This window comes from Phocoena phocoena, chromosome 13, assembly GCF_963924675.1.
Source record: "Phocoena phocoena chromosome 13, mPhoPho1.1, whole genome shotgun sequence".
Lineage (NCBI taxonomy): Eukaryota > Metazoa > Chordata > Mammalia > Artiodactyla > Phocoenidae > Phocoena > Phocoena phocoena.
In genome coordinates this window covers 63,808,841-63,824,917 of record NC_089231.1, presented here as the reverse complement: position 1 = coordinate 63,824,917, position 16,077 = coordinate 63,808,841, and the positions used below count along the sequence as shown (strand labels likewise).

Here is a 16,077-nt window from a genome sequence, read left to right as displayed (position 1 = left end):
GTCTCTCCCGGGGGTGACACTCCTGCCAAAGAAGATAAGTGGACACTGGCGAGCAGGAGGGCACAGGCGTCCTCGCACACGTGCCCGGCCTGCGGCCATGGTATCTGCAGAGGGAGCAGGCCCACGTGCACATCGCCGGCTGCTGGGCACTGCGGGGCCCGCCGTGCCGGTTCTCACGCTGTCCTCACCCTGGCTATGCCACGGCAGCTGCTTTCTCCTCCTGATCTGCACGTGCACCTGACAACCTCGCATGGACCTGTGGGTTTAACACACCAAGAGAACAAGAGCCTTCAGGCTCGCCTCTCCTCCCGCCCCTGCTGGTGTCTTGGGAGACGTGAGGTCCAGTGAGTGCCCCAGACGTGGCCTCTGCCTGACTCCTCCGTCTCCCCACAGCCACCTCCACACATCCTGTGTCCCCAGAGCTGCGCATCCCCATGTGTCAAGGCTCAGCCACCACCTAGGCCCCTGTCCTTGTTCTCCCATCGCCGCCCACGGTGGCCAGAGCCCTCCTTCTGCACCCAGTCTGGCTCCCACTGCCTGCGGGAAGGATCCCCACACCTAGCCCTTGAGGTCCTCCCAGGTCTGGCCTCTTGGCCTCCCAGCCCCCTGCCATGTGCCATAGCCCTGCTTGTGGACGCATCCCTGCAGCCCTGCCCATCTCTCCAGCTTTGGCCAAGGGGCCACGGCCTCCACACACAAAGCCTTCTGGGGGCTTCTGCCAGGGCAGGCCTATGAGTGCCCAGGGCCTAGGACAGAACCGCTGCAGAGTAGTCCCAGAGGACCCAGGAGCCCAGAGTCACACAGCTCGCCTAGCAGTAGAGTGGAATTCCAGAGCCCATGGGGCCAGCGGGGGTGGGGACGTCCCAGGAGGCTTGTGAACCTCCTCTGTCATCAGTGAGGTCATTGGGGCAGAGGGCAACATGATGCAAGGGGGCCTGGGAGCGACTCATTGCAGCCCAGCCCGGAGGCAAGCCTGGGCAGGAGGGACCTCAGGAAGGTGCACCTACTGTGTGCTTTACAGGTGGGGAGATGGCTCAGAGAGGGTGGGGTGACTGCCAGAAATCACACAGTGCGGAGCAGAGGCCCAGGTGCGTGATGCCGGGTGGCCTTAGATGCCGGGCTACTCCTGTGAGCTATTCCACTGCACATGGCCTGGGCTTAGACCCTTTCAGCCCCTTGATCCTGAAGCTTTAGGATCAAGACCCTCAATGTGGCCTCCGTGCTCCCTCCCGCCCCCGCATGCTCTCACCACGCATGACCTCACCACGCTGATGCGCTGACCATCACACGAACTGCAGTCCCCGTCCTCCTCCGTGTGGCCTGACCTCAGACCTCAGCCTTCCAGCCTCCCTGAGTCCAGCCCCAGCTCTCTGACCTGACAGCTCCATATATCTGTGTCACGGCCCAGCAGCAGGGCATTCATACTGTGGGTGACACTGAACCTCCCTGGCCTCCGGGCTCAAAAAAAGCAAGGTTCTGTTCATGTCACCCAGGGCCTGAGGCTGACCCTTGAATGCCATGGAGTGGAGAAATAGAGGCCAAAGCTCCGCGGGGGGCGTCCCAGGGTCTGCAGGTCTGGGACCCACAGGCCCGTAGCCAGGAGAACCCTGAGCCCCCATCCAGCCTAACATCCCCCCAACCCAGCGCACCAGCAGCCCCTGCCCCTGCGTGCACATCCTAGGCAGAGCCGCCCGCTCCACGCCTGGCAGGTCCGCTGGCCTGATGCTGGCACATGCCTCCTCCATCCATGTCCTCCAAGAACCAAGGAGGCCACACTCTCCTGGGCAAGGGCGGGTGTGGAGGAGCAGAACCCACAACAAAGGGGAAAGCAGGCGGTGGGGACGGCCAAGACGGCAGACGTGCAGGGTGCCCCCGACAGAGACCTGGGGGTGAGGGAGACAGGTGGGGATGGTGCCTGGCTTCTGGGGCCTGACCTGGGGGCCTCGCAGCTGGCCCCTCTGTGACACAAAGGAGTGAAGTTCTGGTCATTTCTACCAAATCCCCCAGAAGAAAGGCAGGCATCAGGCCAGTCACTCCCGCTGGCATCTGGACCCGGCTGCCCTGCGCTGAGATCTTCCACACAGACCTCCTGCCAGGGAGCTCTCCACGCTCCAGGTGTGTCCATGCGCTGTGCTCTGGCCAGGACAACACACCTGCCGGCACCTGGGGGAGCCCTGCTGATCCCCTGCATGCGGGTTCCACAGTCACTCCCACCCACCCACCCACAAACAGGACTTCCTCTCCCCCAACCCCCGGAGAACTGAGCACACACACGGCACGCCTCCTGTCCTGGCAACGCACTACAGAGGACAGACAAGTGGACAGCAGGGCTTGCGAAACACCCGAGGAGATGCTACAGGAGGCCCCATTTCCCAAAGCAAGAACAAAAGGGTTTCCACGTTGTTTCCAGGGGCAAAGACAGTCTGAGATGCAAAGATGTGTCCTCCCAGGGTTCCAACAGCTCACAAAGGTCCCAGCGACATAATTCAGGATCCCCCCTCACCCAGGTGCTTGCTCTTCACTGTCAGTGCTAGGGGTGCTGCCGTCCCCCAAGACCCCTGGGACCGCAGCACCAAGGCTTCACCTGAGGCCTCGCCCACTCACTGGCCAACACACCAGAACCCAGGCTCCCTCTGTTGCCGGTCCCCCTCCCCATGGGCCTGCCCAGTCCAGCCTCCCCGTGCCTGGCCACAGGCGCTAGCCTCTGCTCACCCCAAAGCCCCTTCCCTATGTGCTCTTCCAGGACCCATCTTAAAATGGGACTTGGGTTCTGGCTGCTCCTGCCCCGGGACCTGCAGCAGCTGTCCCCCCACCCTCTCCTCCACCTCCTCCTAACTCTGGGACTCAGCCATTCTCAGAACGGCCTTCCCTCCCCCACGCCCTTCCCTGCCTGGACCTATCACCACCACCACCCACCCCGGAATGTGCATCTGCCAGCCCACTGGGGACTGGGCCGCCGGGCTGGGCACTCACAGCCTCTGAGCTGCCCTCTGCCCCAAGCACGCCCTGCTCGCCGTCACAGCACTGACCCACCCCCACCCCACCCCCGCTACCCGGACAGCTGGTCTTGTCTCCCAGGCTTGGAACCACCACCAGCCCAGCCGGACCAGGGAAGTCCCTCCCCAGCACAGCAGGTTCCGAAGACACAGCCCCCGAGGGGGTGCTCAGCACACCTCAAAGAAGGGTCAGGAAATTGGCCCTCATGGGACAGAGGCCATTGCAGAGTCAGTCCCCACATCCAGGAGAGGGAAACGGGCGTGGGGCCCACACGCTGGCTGGACCTGGGCGGTCCCCTGGGCCTGACTCGGGACAGTGCAGCACAGCGAGGAGGAAGAGCAGTGAGCGTCACCACAGTCCTGGGCGCCAGCTTCCTTCCAGCAGGCAGGGAGCAGCACTCCTGCCAGGCCAGCCTGACTTCCAGGGCTCCAGGGCCTGTCCCCGGCCAGTCCCCACTCCGGGCAGCCTGGCTTTATGACTTCACAGGCTGAAGTCATGTGGGGGACAATGCTGGGTGTTCCACACCTCCAAGTGCAGGCCCAGACCGGCCAGACGGCTTCCCACAGTGCAAACGAGGACAATGCCTGCTGGCCCAGGTGGGGAGGGGATGTAGAGGGCAGTGGCGCCAGACGCTCCTGGCACCATGGATGATGCCGCAGTCCTAAGGAAGAAGGGTTACATCGTGGGCATCAACCTGGGCAAGGGCTCATACGCAAAAGTCAAATCCGCCTACTCCGAGCGCCTCAAGTTCAACGTGGCTGTCAAGATCATCGACCGCAAGAAGACGCCCATGGACTTTGTGGAGAGATTTCTTCCCCGGGAGATGGACATCCTGGCGACCGTCAACCACCGCTCCATCATCAAGACCTACGAGATCTTTGAGACCTGCGATGGCCGTATCTACATCATCATGGAGCTCGGAGTTCAGGGCGACCTACTCGAGTTCATCAAGTGCCGGGGGGCCCTGCACGAGGACGTGGCACGCAAGATGTTCTGGCAGCTGTCCTCAGCCGTCAAGTACTGCCACAACCTGGACGTCGTCCACCGAGACCTCAAGTGTGAGAACCTTCTCCTTGACAAGGACTTCAACATCAAGCTGTCAGACTTCGGCTTCTCCAAGCGCTGCCTGCGGGACAGCAGTGGGCGCATCCTCCTCAGCAAGACCTTCTGTGGGTCGGCGGCATACGCAGCCCCCGAGGTGTTGCAGGGCATCCCCTACCAGCCTAAGGTGTATGACATCTGGAGCCTGGGCGTGATCCTCTACATCATGGTCTGTGGCTCCATGCCCTATGATGACTCGGACATCAAGAAGATGCTGCGCATCCAGAAGGAGCATCGCGTCAACTTCCCGCGCTCCAAGAACCTGACAGGCGAGTGCAAGGACCTAATCTACCGCATCCTGCAGCCGGACGTCAACCGGCGGCTGCACATCGACGAGATCCTCAGCCACTCATGGCTGCAGTCCCCCAAGCCCAAAGTCGTGTCTTTGGCCTCCTTCAAGAGGGAGGGTGAAGGCAAGTACCAGGCTGAATGCAAACTGGACACCCAGCCGGGCTCGCGGCCTGAGCACCGGCCTGAGCACCAGCCCGACCACAAGCTGGGGGTCAAGACCCAGCACCAGCTGCTGGTGGTACCCGAGAACGTGGACAGGATGGAGGACCGGCTGGCTGAGACCTCCAGGGTGAAGGACCATCACTTCACGTCTCCGGAGCCGAGGTGGGGAAGGCGAGCACCTAGCGGTGCGGAGGGCCTGGGGGGCATGGCGCGGTGAGCACCCCGTAAGCTAAGTAGGAGGTAGAAGCTGAAGAAGGCACAGGTGCAAGAACAAGTAAAATCCGTCAATTAAACCATTATTTTGATTACGTTCTATTAGCTTTCTTCCGCTTAGTAGCAAAGACGTTAAATCCTGACCACCAAATAAACCACAGAGTGTATGCAGCAAAGAGACCCGTGAGGAGTCATTTTCTCTAGGATTCAGCACTCCCCACCCTGGGGCGCAGGGGATCTGGAGTGGGGGCCAGGCCTCATGGGCAAGGACTCCGCAGCCGCCCGCCTGCCAGGCCCCCACGTGCCTCCCCACCCTGCCCAGCCCCCACTCAGGCAGCCCTTCCTCAACACCCCCCTCTCCCTTCATTCCCGCAGTTGGGATGGGAGACCCCGAAGCCGAGAACTTCCAGTGGCATTCCCCCTGCCCCTATCCCCGCCAAGCAGCCCTCATGCTTTATCAGCCATCACCCCCATCCCCACCAGGTGGTCAGCACCTGGTTTTCTGTGGCCTTGCCTGGACAGTGCCCCACATCTCGTTCACACCCACCCAGACCTCCGCCCCCTACTTGCTGGGGGCTCCCTCAGGGCCAAACCCACCCTTCTCTATGGAGAACGAAGCACCCAAAGCGGCCCTTTCCTGACCCTGGATGGTCCCAGCACCGCCCCCTTGGTGGGGCACAGGGCACAGCCAGGACTTGGCTCCCAGGAACTAGCAGGACTTCCCTGAGGAGGAGCGCAGGCCAGCTGGTGCCCAGGCAGCCTCCAGGGAGCATGAGGATGGCCCACTGCAGGGTGCGCGTGCTCAAAGCGCGAGGGGTTCCCATCTGAGCAGACCCCAGGCTGCCTCTCTGAGCACAACCCGACCCCACCTGAGGCCTAAAGAGCCTGTCTGGGAGCCAGCCCACCTCCCTGTGAGAAGCTGGCCCCAAGACTTCCAGGGTCAGGCACCAACACCCTCAGGCCCGGAGGCACGTACCCGCCCGTGGTGCCCACAGCGCTCTCGGGTCCAAGTGGAGCCCAGCCCCACTGCTTGTGACACTGTGGCCCAGGTTACTGTTACATGGGGGTCTCACTGGTGGGGTGACAACGGGGTGAGGCCGGCAACCCAGCAGCACGTGGCAGGCAGGGCCTGAAGCCCCGAGCAGAGGGAGGGAGGGGACATGGGGACGGCCCTGCCCACCTGAGCTGGAAGCCAGGTGCTTGGGAGGTGATGGCTGAGGCCACTGGGAAGGCGCCGCCCGCGGGAGCAGCCTCACATGCAGGACCCGTGCAGCTGCATCTCCAGCACACCACACAGGTCAGGCCTGGCCAGGGAGGCTGTGGACCTGGGCCCAGAGCCCGGGTGAACCTGGCGGCAGAGGGACCAGGGACCAGCTCTCCATGTAGGAAAACCTGGGGCACAACTGCCAAGGGCTCTGCCTTCCCCAAGGGCGGACCAAAGGGCTGTGAACTCAGCTCAGAGGCAGGTCCCCAGCCCTGAAGGCACCACCGGAAGCAACGCAGGCCACAGCAAGAAAGGGTGGACACCCCAACCCTCCGAGGGTCACCACCAGCAGCCTCCTCCCGGGAGGTCCGCAGTCCTGAGTGCAGGATGCAGGTGCGATGCAGGCATGAGGGTGACCCCAGGGTGCACAGGCCACAGGGCGGAGAGGCAGCCCCGCTGAGCTGTAGGTATTCTTTAATGAGGATTAAATACAAACAGGTTGGGGTTTGATAGAAAAGCATGTCAGCAAGGCCCTGGGATGCTCCCCAAGGCCACAGGGCAGGTCCTGTGCCAGCCCAGCACCTGTCTCCTGGGTCTCCTGGGATGCTCGCTGCTTCGGGCTCAGGCCTGGGTTCCCAGAAAGCCATAGTCCTCTCCTGGGCAGAGAGCTGCCCTGAGGGCTCTATGAAGCTCCCGCGGGCCCAGCCCAGGACGGACTAGAAGAAGTCCGAGGCTTTGCGCCGGGCGGGGAGCTGCAGCAAGTTGTCCGTGATGCAGGCCGGATCCTGGCTGAGGGGTGTGTGTGTGGCAGAGCCAGGAGCCGGTGTGCTCGTCGGGGTCTGGGGCCCGCCAGCTGGGGTCTTGAGGTGGGTAGAGCGTGCTGGGGACGGTGTGTAGCTGGCACGCAGGGCCCGGTCTGTGTACTTGCTGGCCGTCCTGCTCACGAGGCGCTGCAGGGCTGGGGACATGGCTGGGCTCAGGCCTTTAGGGGTGAGGCTGCAGTGGAAGGACGGGGTGGGTGAGAGGCACGATCAGGCCCGACAGGGCTCCCCCTGCAGCAGGGTCTCCCTTGGCCTCACAGGAAGGCTCCCGGGAGTTGCATGATCATTCTGGGTGGGAACCTGGATGGCCTGGCCCAGACAGTGAGCCCGAGCCTGCAGTCGAGGGGTGTGGCTCCCTCGGCTGAGGGGCTGCAGTGGACCCCAACCCTCTCCGAGGGCAGTGATAACACCGACTCCACGGGGTGGACAGGAGCTCAGTGGGGACGAGGGGCCTAAAGGCGCCCCCACAGGTACGTGGGAGGAGGAGGCTGTGCACAAGGCGGAGAGGGCACCGCTCCGGCCAGAGGGACGGCCAAGGCCCCGGCCCTGAGAGCACCCACTGCAGGGGCCGGGCCACCCTCACCTGGCTAGGTTCTCCGTCGCCCTCCGCAAGGCCTCCTGCTTCTTGGCCCGGTTCTTGGCAGCAGCCTCGTTGGCCATCTTCAGCCCCAGACGCTCCCTGCGGCCCGGCTCCAGGATCTAAAAGACAGCAGGCATGGGGGGGCTGGGCCACTACCCAGCCAGGGAGTCCTTGCCGCGGAGGCGCCAGCCTCTTCCCATGGCCCCTGTGGTCCCAACAGCCCACCATCACTGCCCCTGAAAGCCCCCAGCCAGCCTGAGCTGCCCACCCGCCCAAGGCCCGCCTGGGTTCTTCATGAAGCCGGCACTGCCCGGTCAGGCACCTGTGACCCCCTTCCAGGAAAAGGGCCTGTTTCAATATGCTTTCGTCTGACTGCCAGGGTGTACCAGCCTCTGCGTTTCCATAGAGAACTTCAAGAAATGTATCGTGGGCCTGTCTTTCTGTTTGTTTGTTTTAAAGATTTATTTATTTAACTTTATTTTCTTTTTGGTTGCGTCAGGTCCTAGTTGTGGCGCACGGGATCTTCGTTGAGGCACGGGGGATCTTCATTGTGGCACACGGGCTTCTCTCTAGTTGTGGCATGCAGGTTTTTCTCTTCTCTAGTTGTGGCGTGCAGAGTGTGTGGGCTCTGTAGTTTGCAGCACGCGGGCTCTCTGGTTGAGGTGCGTGAGCTCAGTAGTTGTGGTGTGTGGGCTTAGTTGCCCCGCAGCATGTGGGATCCCAGTTCCCCGGCCAGGGATCTAACCCGCGCCCCCCGCATTGTAAGGCATACTCTCCACCGCTGGACCACCAGGGAAGTCCCTGGGCCTGTCTTTCTATTGGTTTTTTGTTTCCTTTCTCACTTGCAGGAGTTTCATCTATGTTGGCTACGTTAACGTACACCATTCAGATTTCTCTTCAGTTATCTGCTTGTAGTTTTACTTTTGACGTTTTCCACTGTACTCGGGGTTGTCATCTTCCCGTAGCGTGATCCAGCCCTGACTCCCTTCGTGATTTCTCCCTTTGCTGTCGTGTTTAGAAAGCCTTTCTGCCTCAACGTCACATTAAACTCGACCAGTATGTTATTCTGAGGTTTAACATTTGCTGTTTTAACATTCAACTTTTCCATCTTTCCGGAACTCATCCTGCTGTGTACACTGAGGGCCTGGCTTGTTACCTTAGCTCCACACACTCAGCACGGTGCCCCAAATCCTGCCTGGGCGCTGGGACCAGGCTCAGGCCTGACCCACCTGCCAAGGGTGGCTCACTTCAACGCCTGACGTCACACATCCCCCTGCAAGTTTTTCTCAGCTGTCGCCGCATCCCAGGCTGAGAACCAAGGTGCCCGGGCCCTGTGCACGCTGTCTGGCCGCGCGTCACCCCTGCACTGGGGAAGCACCCGCCCCTCGGCCACCAAGTTTCTGCCGCACAGGTCTGTGCTTTCTCTCCAAGCCAGTCGCTCCTATGATTGTATGTTTCTGTTCCTACAGTGACTGACACTTTTTCCTTTGCATTCCACATCGGTGCTGCCTGTGTTTAAGGAGACCCGTGACCCTGTCCCCTCTGCAGACCTATGTGAATTCCAAATTCCGTGCCCCATTCTTTGGGGTTTCAAAGCAGATGACGTGACCCTGCAGCCTTCAGCCTCTGTGGCACCACCCACCTCTGCCACCAGAAACCCCTCCCAGCACCTGACAGTACGCGCAAGGCTCTGGGGACCTCCCCCACTTCCCCCACAAACCACACCCATCACTCAGCTTCCCCACAAACTGTGTGCAGACCAGGGACTTGCCTTCCCAATGTCGCTCTGGGGCCCTACCTGCCTGCCAGTTCGCTGGCGCCTTCCTGGGCCACCCCATCGCTACAAACCACCTGCCACCCAGCCCCCTCGCCTGCCTGCCTGGCCCACAAAAGGCCTTCCTCCTGGGCTCCAGGCCTTGTGAATCTCAACTCTGACTGCTTATGACACCGGACTGGGGGTGCCTGATCTGGTTCTCCCGTAACCAGAGGCCTCTCTCTGCAAGGACACAGCCCTCCTGAGGACACAGCCGCATCCCACGGACACTAGGATTCTGGGACCCTTCCCGCCCTCAGGCTGCAGCACAGCAGGAGTTCCTGGCCCACCTGAGACCGCCCCTCATCTCTAAACAGCCCCATCCTCCAGGCCTGCAGGCTCAGAGCGGCCCCAGCAGCTCCCTGCCTTGGTGCTTCGAACACCCCCGCCCCAGTCTCTCCCCCAACCCAGTCACCCGCCCACGCCTGTCCTCAGTGCCCGGTCCTACGTGGAAGTACAGTGCTTGCCCAGGTGTACAGCCCATCCGCTGTGCACGGAGCTATGGGTGCTCAGGAGGCCCTGCGTCCACCCGTGCTGCTCCCACCGTGACCCACCTTGAAGGCTGGCCCTGGCGTCCTGTCCACGTAGGGCGTTTCAGATCCTTCAACTCTCAAGGGCGTGTTCTCGACCTCCCCCCAGGTCATCAGTGGGGACTCGTTCACACCTGCGGATGGAGAGCCCACAGCCAGCTCAGGCCTGGGACCTGGATGCGGGTCACAGCTCACAAGCATCAAGGCCAGCAGCTGCCCTCTCTCCTTCCCAGGACCAGAACCCGGCACTTCTGACCTCTGGGAGGGAAACATCAAGGCCAGCCCATGCCCCTGCACCGTGGGGTTTAGCCTGCGGTAGGGGGCTTCGCAGAGAAGCTGGGCTGGGTGAGTTAGACCCCCATCCTAGCACAGGGCCAGGGGGCCCCCGGAGGACAGTCACAGGACCCTGCTGCAGGGAGGAGACCCAGGGCCTTCCAGGGCTCCCAAACCTCCCAGGATCCTGGGAAAACTGTAGTGCCTCCACAGGCCCTTGCCATGGCACAGCCACCAGTGTCACTGGACGCAGAGAGAGACCAGCGTGTGCCCAGGAGGCCACCCCAAGTCTCGCGCACCTGCTGTGATCTCCGGGCTTAGGTTTGTGAGCACCGCACACCTGCTGACGTGAGATCCAGAACTAGGAAAAACTACCCAAGACTGACAGGGACACCCAGCCCAGGCCAGTGGCACAAGGCGGGTGGCCTGAGGGAAGCGCACATGGCCCTGTAGGACCCCTCAGGACCGTCCTGCCCACCTGCATGAGCCAGGCATGGCCCCTGGAGGCCCAGGTGCACCCAGTCTCCTGCAGACTGAGCTTGGCTTCCATATGCAGGATGCCTGCCCAGAGGCTTCCCTGGTGGCTCAATGATTAAGAATCCATCTGCCAACGCAGGGGACATGGGTTCAAGCCCTGGTCCGGGAAGATCCCACATGCCGTGGGGCAACTAAGCTTGTGCGCCACAACTACTGAGCCTGCGCTCTAGAGCCCGCAAGCCACAACTACTGAAGCCCGTGTGCCACTACTACTGAAGCCTGCGCACCTAGAGCCCACGCTCCACAACAAGAGAAGCCACTGCAATGAGAAGCCCATGCACCGCAATAAAGAGTAGCCCCCACTCTCAGGAACTAGAAAAAAACCGCGTGTAGCAGCTAAGACCCAATGCAGCCAAAAATTAAATAAATGAATAAATAAATAAATAAATAAATTTTTTAAAAGGCCGCCTGCCCAGCACCCACTGGACTTACTGGCCTCCCCCCAGATCCCCTCTGCCTGCTCACCAGGCCAGTCTGTCCCGCTGAGCTCAGGGCGAGCCACAGGAACCACCCAGCTAGACCAGCTAGTCCAGCTGGCCCCACACGTCCCAGGTCTGGCCTGTCTGAGAGCCCAGCCACCCACAGCCCTGTTCGGCCCTGGCACAGATGGGACCCTGGGCCTGAGTCACATGAGGCACGGTGCAGACCCAGGGGAGTGCCAGGAATGCCAGGTCAGATGGGCAGCCCACCTCCCCCAAGGCCGTCCTACCAGCGGGCGTGTGTCTCACCAGGGGCAGGAGAAGGTGTGGCAATGAATCCAAATCCGCCCACGCGAGGGGACTCCTGGGGGATAAGCTCCTTGCCATCCGGGCCCACCTTGCCCTGTTTGTGCTGGAGCAAGAGGAGAGGTAGTGTCAGGGGCCTAGGCCGTCCCCGCTGGCTGACGGGCAGAGGCTGCACACCCCCCTTCCTGGGTGCAGACCCATGGGAAGCGAGGTGGACCCCGGCCCTTGCAAGGACCTTGAGGACCCATCAGAGCAGCAACCAAGCAAGGAAACACCTCCGCCTTCCATGCCGAGCCACACCTGACATGCGTCACCTTCAGGGGCTACTGACTTCAGGGCCCTGCGGGGGGCCATGCTAACTGGGGCAACTGTGCTCTGATGGCTCCCACAAAGCACCTGTAAAAGCCTACAAAACAGGCCCCCACCTCCCACCTCCTCAACGCCATGACGGCCGGAGTCACCGCCCTGCAGTAAATCCGGGCTCAGGAACCTCTGCTGTCCGCCACACCGAGCCCAGCCCACTCCACGGGAACTGGCACAGACCTGACCCACAGAACGTGTCTGACCGAAGCCTCCACAAATGGAGAAGAGACTCAGACCCCGCCACACTGGGACCCAGACACACCCCCACCGCCGAGCCCGGCTGAGCCCAAGGACAGTCCTAACGTATGGGGGTGGCCAGGACCAGAAAGGCGAGGATGCCCATGCCACCCCGCTGGCCCGGCCCCTCACCTGGGCGTTGAGGGCAGCGGCCTGCTGCAGCTGGGACCTGCTGAGGGCCTGGCTAAAGGGGTCCCTGAGGAAGCGGGTGTTCTTATGCACCACCTGCCGTGGCTTCTTAAAGAGCTGCTCTTCGTCAGGGACGCCTGGCAGTGGGAGCAGAATCACCTCAGCGTCAGGGTGATTAGGCTCCCTGCCCCTCGCTCAGGGCCTGAGGGAGAGGAGCTGGTTCCCCACGGAGCACAGCCTGAATTCAGGTGGGGGAGCCACACGACCGCGCAGACTCCGCAGGTGAACCTGCCTGCCCTGAAACGGACCGGGACCCCCAAAGGCCCAGAGTACAAGGGGCACAGTCACACACTCCCAAAAACCAACCCAAACCTCCGGCCCCAGCCTGCACCCCCGCCCGGCCCGCCGCTCACCCTCTGGGTAGTACATGAGGGAGTTCTTGGCCTTGTACTTCCAGGTCTCCACACCAGCCTGGCCACTCTCCACGGCTTGGCACTCTGCCGACGGGAGCGCGAGATTATCCTTCTGCCTCTGCGTCATGGTGGGAGCGCGGGTCAGGGAGGACCCCCGGCCCTGGGCCCTGGCCCCGGGGACTCCCACCCCGACTGGGTACCGCTGACCCTGCACCAGGGCACCTTCTCAAACTCCTCCTCGGCCTGGTAGAGCCATGCGTGGCGTGCCCGACTCTTCTCCTTGGCCACCTCCATGATCTCCTGGAAGGAGGCGTTGTCCTCACTTGTGTACCGGCTCAGGAAGACGTCCAGGCTGGGCAGGGGTTCCCTTTCCTCCTCCTCTGTGGCCTCTCCTGTGCAGGGGGGTGGGCAGGTGACACGAAACCATCATGCAGTCACTCGGTCCCAGGAACCCTGTCTCTGGTCGTGGGTCTGTCTGTGAGAACCCACACTGCCAGACAACACCCCCTTGGGGGGAATCAACTCCCCCAGCTGCCCAGGGAGCCCCCAGGGGCCCTTCCCAGCTGCTGGATAGCAGTGAAGAGTGCACTCTGACTCAGGCCGGGAGGGGGCGTCGGGCGTTAGAGCAGCACGATCACAGGGGGTCCTCCCACACCAAAACAGTGCCTGTCCTGTAGGTCCTGCCTCCAAAACCCTGGACTGTCCCCCTGTCCCTTATCCTGACTCCCTCCCTTCTTGGTATCTGTGCTACAGGGGGATGACTGTCACCTAAGCCTCGTGACCTGCTAGCGGACCTGATGGCAAGGACCCTGTATTATCTAGCAGTGGGCGGGGAGGCACCTAACAGGCACTGGGCCACACCCCGGGCCGCCCTGGCTGCTGCCAAGGCAGCCCGCTGAGGCGGTGCAGCACTGCATACAGCAGTGCAGATGCAGTGAGGACGACAGGGGAGGGCCTCTACTCCACCCCCTACCACCTGCCAGGCAGCGTGCAAAGCACTGTGCCTAAAAGGTCGAGACGAGTGTCAGAAAGGTGGGCACTCAGATCCCGTCCCGCCACCAAAAGCTCTGGGACCTGCAGAGGTTACTGCCCTCCTGAGCCTCAGTCCCCTCGCCTGCAACCGTGAACTACGTGGTGCCTACGCTCAGGTTACTCAGGGGATTCCTGCATTTACCGAAAAATAAGGGGGATTCAAAGGAAAGGAATCTGCCAACAGTCTGTGATTCTCGAGCCACATCGCAACGGAGAACCACGCTCTGAGGACACACAGGACGCGCTGTGACTGGCAGGAGGCTGGGTTCTGGAGCAGAAAACGTCACACATGTGCTCGCACAGGGCACCAGTGCCAGCGGAGCACACTGTAGATGCGATGCTAGTAGAGAGCAGCTCATGGCCATCTACACACACACATGTCCACCCCTGATGAAGCACCGACTGAGAGGAGGCCCACGGCACACTGTTCACAGGGCCCAAGATGCTCCTTCTGGGGAAGGCTCCCCAGAAAAGTCAGGATGAATCTTTACACTCCAGTAAGCGTGTTGGAGACCCAGAGGCCCAGGCACACCCTAGGTGCAGGGCATGCAGATGGGAGCAAAAGGACCTGCTTTTGTGGAGGGAGAAACGGTAAACAAACAGAAACGCCTTTTAAACTGGCGTGTTCTCCAGCAAGAAAACAGAGCCAGGTGGCAAATCACAGAGAACAGGGTGAGTGACTGCGCTGGGAGGTCAGGGAAGGTTCCCTGACAGGAAGCATCTGAGCAGAAATCTGAAGGAAGAGAAGGAGCAGCCATGCAGTCACCCACAGGGGGCGACCAGCTCAGGAGAAGCAAGTGCAGAGGCCCTGAGGCATCTGAAGGAAGCAGTGAGGGAAGGAGCCCCCGCCCCAGGCTCATGACGCACCCCCCGGACAGAGGTTGGTACAGTGAGCAGGCCAGCAAGAGGGGAGGCGAGATTCCCATGCCACGGAGGAGGGCTGGAGGCTCAGATGACCCCCATGTTTGGGAGCTGAACCCAGATCTTCTGCCTCCTAGACCCCATGGGTTGCCTTTTAAGGAGAGACCCTCAGGGACAAGAAGGAGCCTTCCCCTGAACACCCCAGGGCCCCACAGACAAGGTCCCCAGGCAAACCCAACAGCATGAGGGAAATGGGGCGCTCACTCACCATCGCCGTCCTCCAGGCTGTGGCCCCGGCCTGGGGCCTTACTGCCCACCACCCCGGTGCCTGTGTGCACCTCAGGGGTTTCAAATGTGGCTGGAGTCACATCTGGGGGAAGAGAGGGGATGGGGATTGGAGGGAGCCTGAAGCAACAGTTCAGCGGGAGTCCCCTCCCGCCCCCCCACAGGACTCCTCTTACAGGGCGGAGGGGGCTCTCGGGACATCTTGCCCAGGGCAGAGCCAAACTTGATGGCGATCTGGCGCATCCGTTCCAGGTCTCCATTCTCCTCGGCCTCCAGGTACTCCTTCTGTGCCTGCAGCTTCTCCACATCAGGAAAGAAGTCCCTCTGGATGACCGTCTGGAGGCCCTAAAGGAGCGATCAGAACATAAGTCAGAGCTCCCATCTGTCTCTCCCCTGCCACTCAGCCCACAGCGTATGTGTGAGGCCCCCAACCTCTGTCCAGACCAAGAATCCCCAGAACTTGGGGGAACGTAGTGCTGTAATTTTTTTTTCTTTTTTGGCCACGCCGTGCTGCTTGTGGGATGTGGGACCTTAGTTACTCTATCAGGGATTGAACCCAGGCCCTTGGCAATGAGAGCGTGGAGTACTAACCACTGGACCACCAGGGAACTCCCACTGGGTGCACTTTCAAAGCCTTCTCTCTCCCTCACTAACTGGTCAATTTCATTCTCCATCACTGGCTCCACCTCCACACCAGTTGGACCGATGTGCGTGTTGCCACCTTCATTCCACCCATGATCTCCTATTTCCAGTCTGAATCCTTCACCGGGACGCCTTCAGCCAGTCATCCCACCACCAGCACTGGTGGAGATTCCCAGCTTGGCACCTCCAGCCAGACTTGCACCTGAGCTGCACTTCTGTACACCCAGCCGCCCATTAACGCCATCTACCTGCACATCCCAGGAGCTTCCCAAACTTAACCAACTTCCTCCCAGCCCCGTGCCAGCTCCTCCTACTTCAAGGGCGGTGGGATGCCTACCCGCTCAATGATGCTGCCATAGTGGCAGCCCGTTTCCAGGACCCCCAGCCTTAACACTTGCCATTATCGCTCTCCAAGAAACCCTCTTTATCGCCATCCTCCCAATTTCCTACTTACCCTTTAATAGAACCTTGTTTCCCTGACACCCGCCACCCCCCAAGGCGTACAGACACATCCGCCCCTTCTGCTCCCTAACAGCAGGGACACCTCGCTCCACACTGTGCCTGTTTGTCCCCCCGACTGTCCACATCCTGAGGGCAGAGACTCGGGCTGCTCCACCTTTGCGAGCGGAGAAGAGCGTCGGTACCCAGGGAGCGACCTGGGGGGAGTGCGGGGTGGGGGAGCGCGGGGCAGGGACGTGGCCTGGAAATCGCTGGCGTCCACGCCGAGTCCTACCTCGATGTACTCCTCCTCGTCCAGGACCCGCTGCCTGCTCGTCGGAGCCCCGGTCTCCCCGGCGGCGCGCTTCCTCCGGGTCCCGGACGCCGCGGGCACCAGCACGGCCCGGCCCGCAGCGCCAGGCGTCTCCAT

At 61.7% G+C, this 16,077-nt stretch overlaps 2 protein-coding genes across 2 annotated transcripts; one reads left to right on the top strand and one right to left on the bottom strand.

Annotated features, from left to right (window-relative positions):
* Window positions 1–3,640: 3,640 nt before the first annotated feature.
* On the top strand, window positions 3,641–4,734 carry TSSK2 (testis specific serine kinase 2). Its single transcript, XM_065889958.1, is given in 2 exon segments — window positions 3,641–4,693; window positions 4,696–4,734. Coding segments are annotated over 2 exon segments (1,092 nt in total).
* A 1,950-nt stretch (window positions 4,735–6,684) lies between these two features.
* ESS2 (ess-2 splicing factor homolog) lies at window positions 6,685–16,077 on the bottom strand. The gene is made up of 10 exons (XM_065890171.1): window positions 15,943–16,077; window positions 14,744–14,912; window positions 14,557–14,652; window positions 12,612–12,781; window positions 12,390–12,507; window positions 11,980–12,113; window positions 11,251–11,353; window positions 9,737–9,846; window positions 7,373–7,488; window positions 6,685–6,964 (listed from the first exon to the last, which is right to left on the bottom strand). Exons 1-10 carry the CDS (start codon window positions 16,075–16,077, stop codon window positions 6,685–6,687), a joined length of 1,431 nt encoding a protein of 476 aa, XP_065746243.1.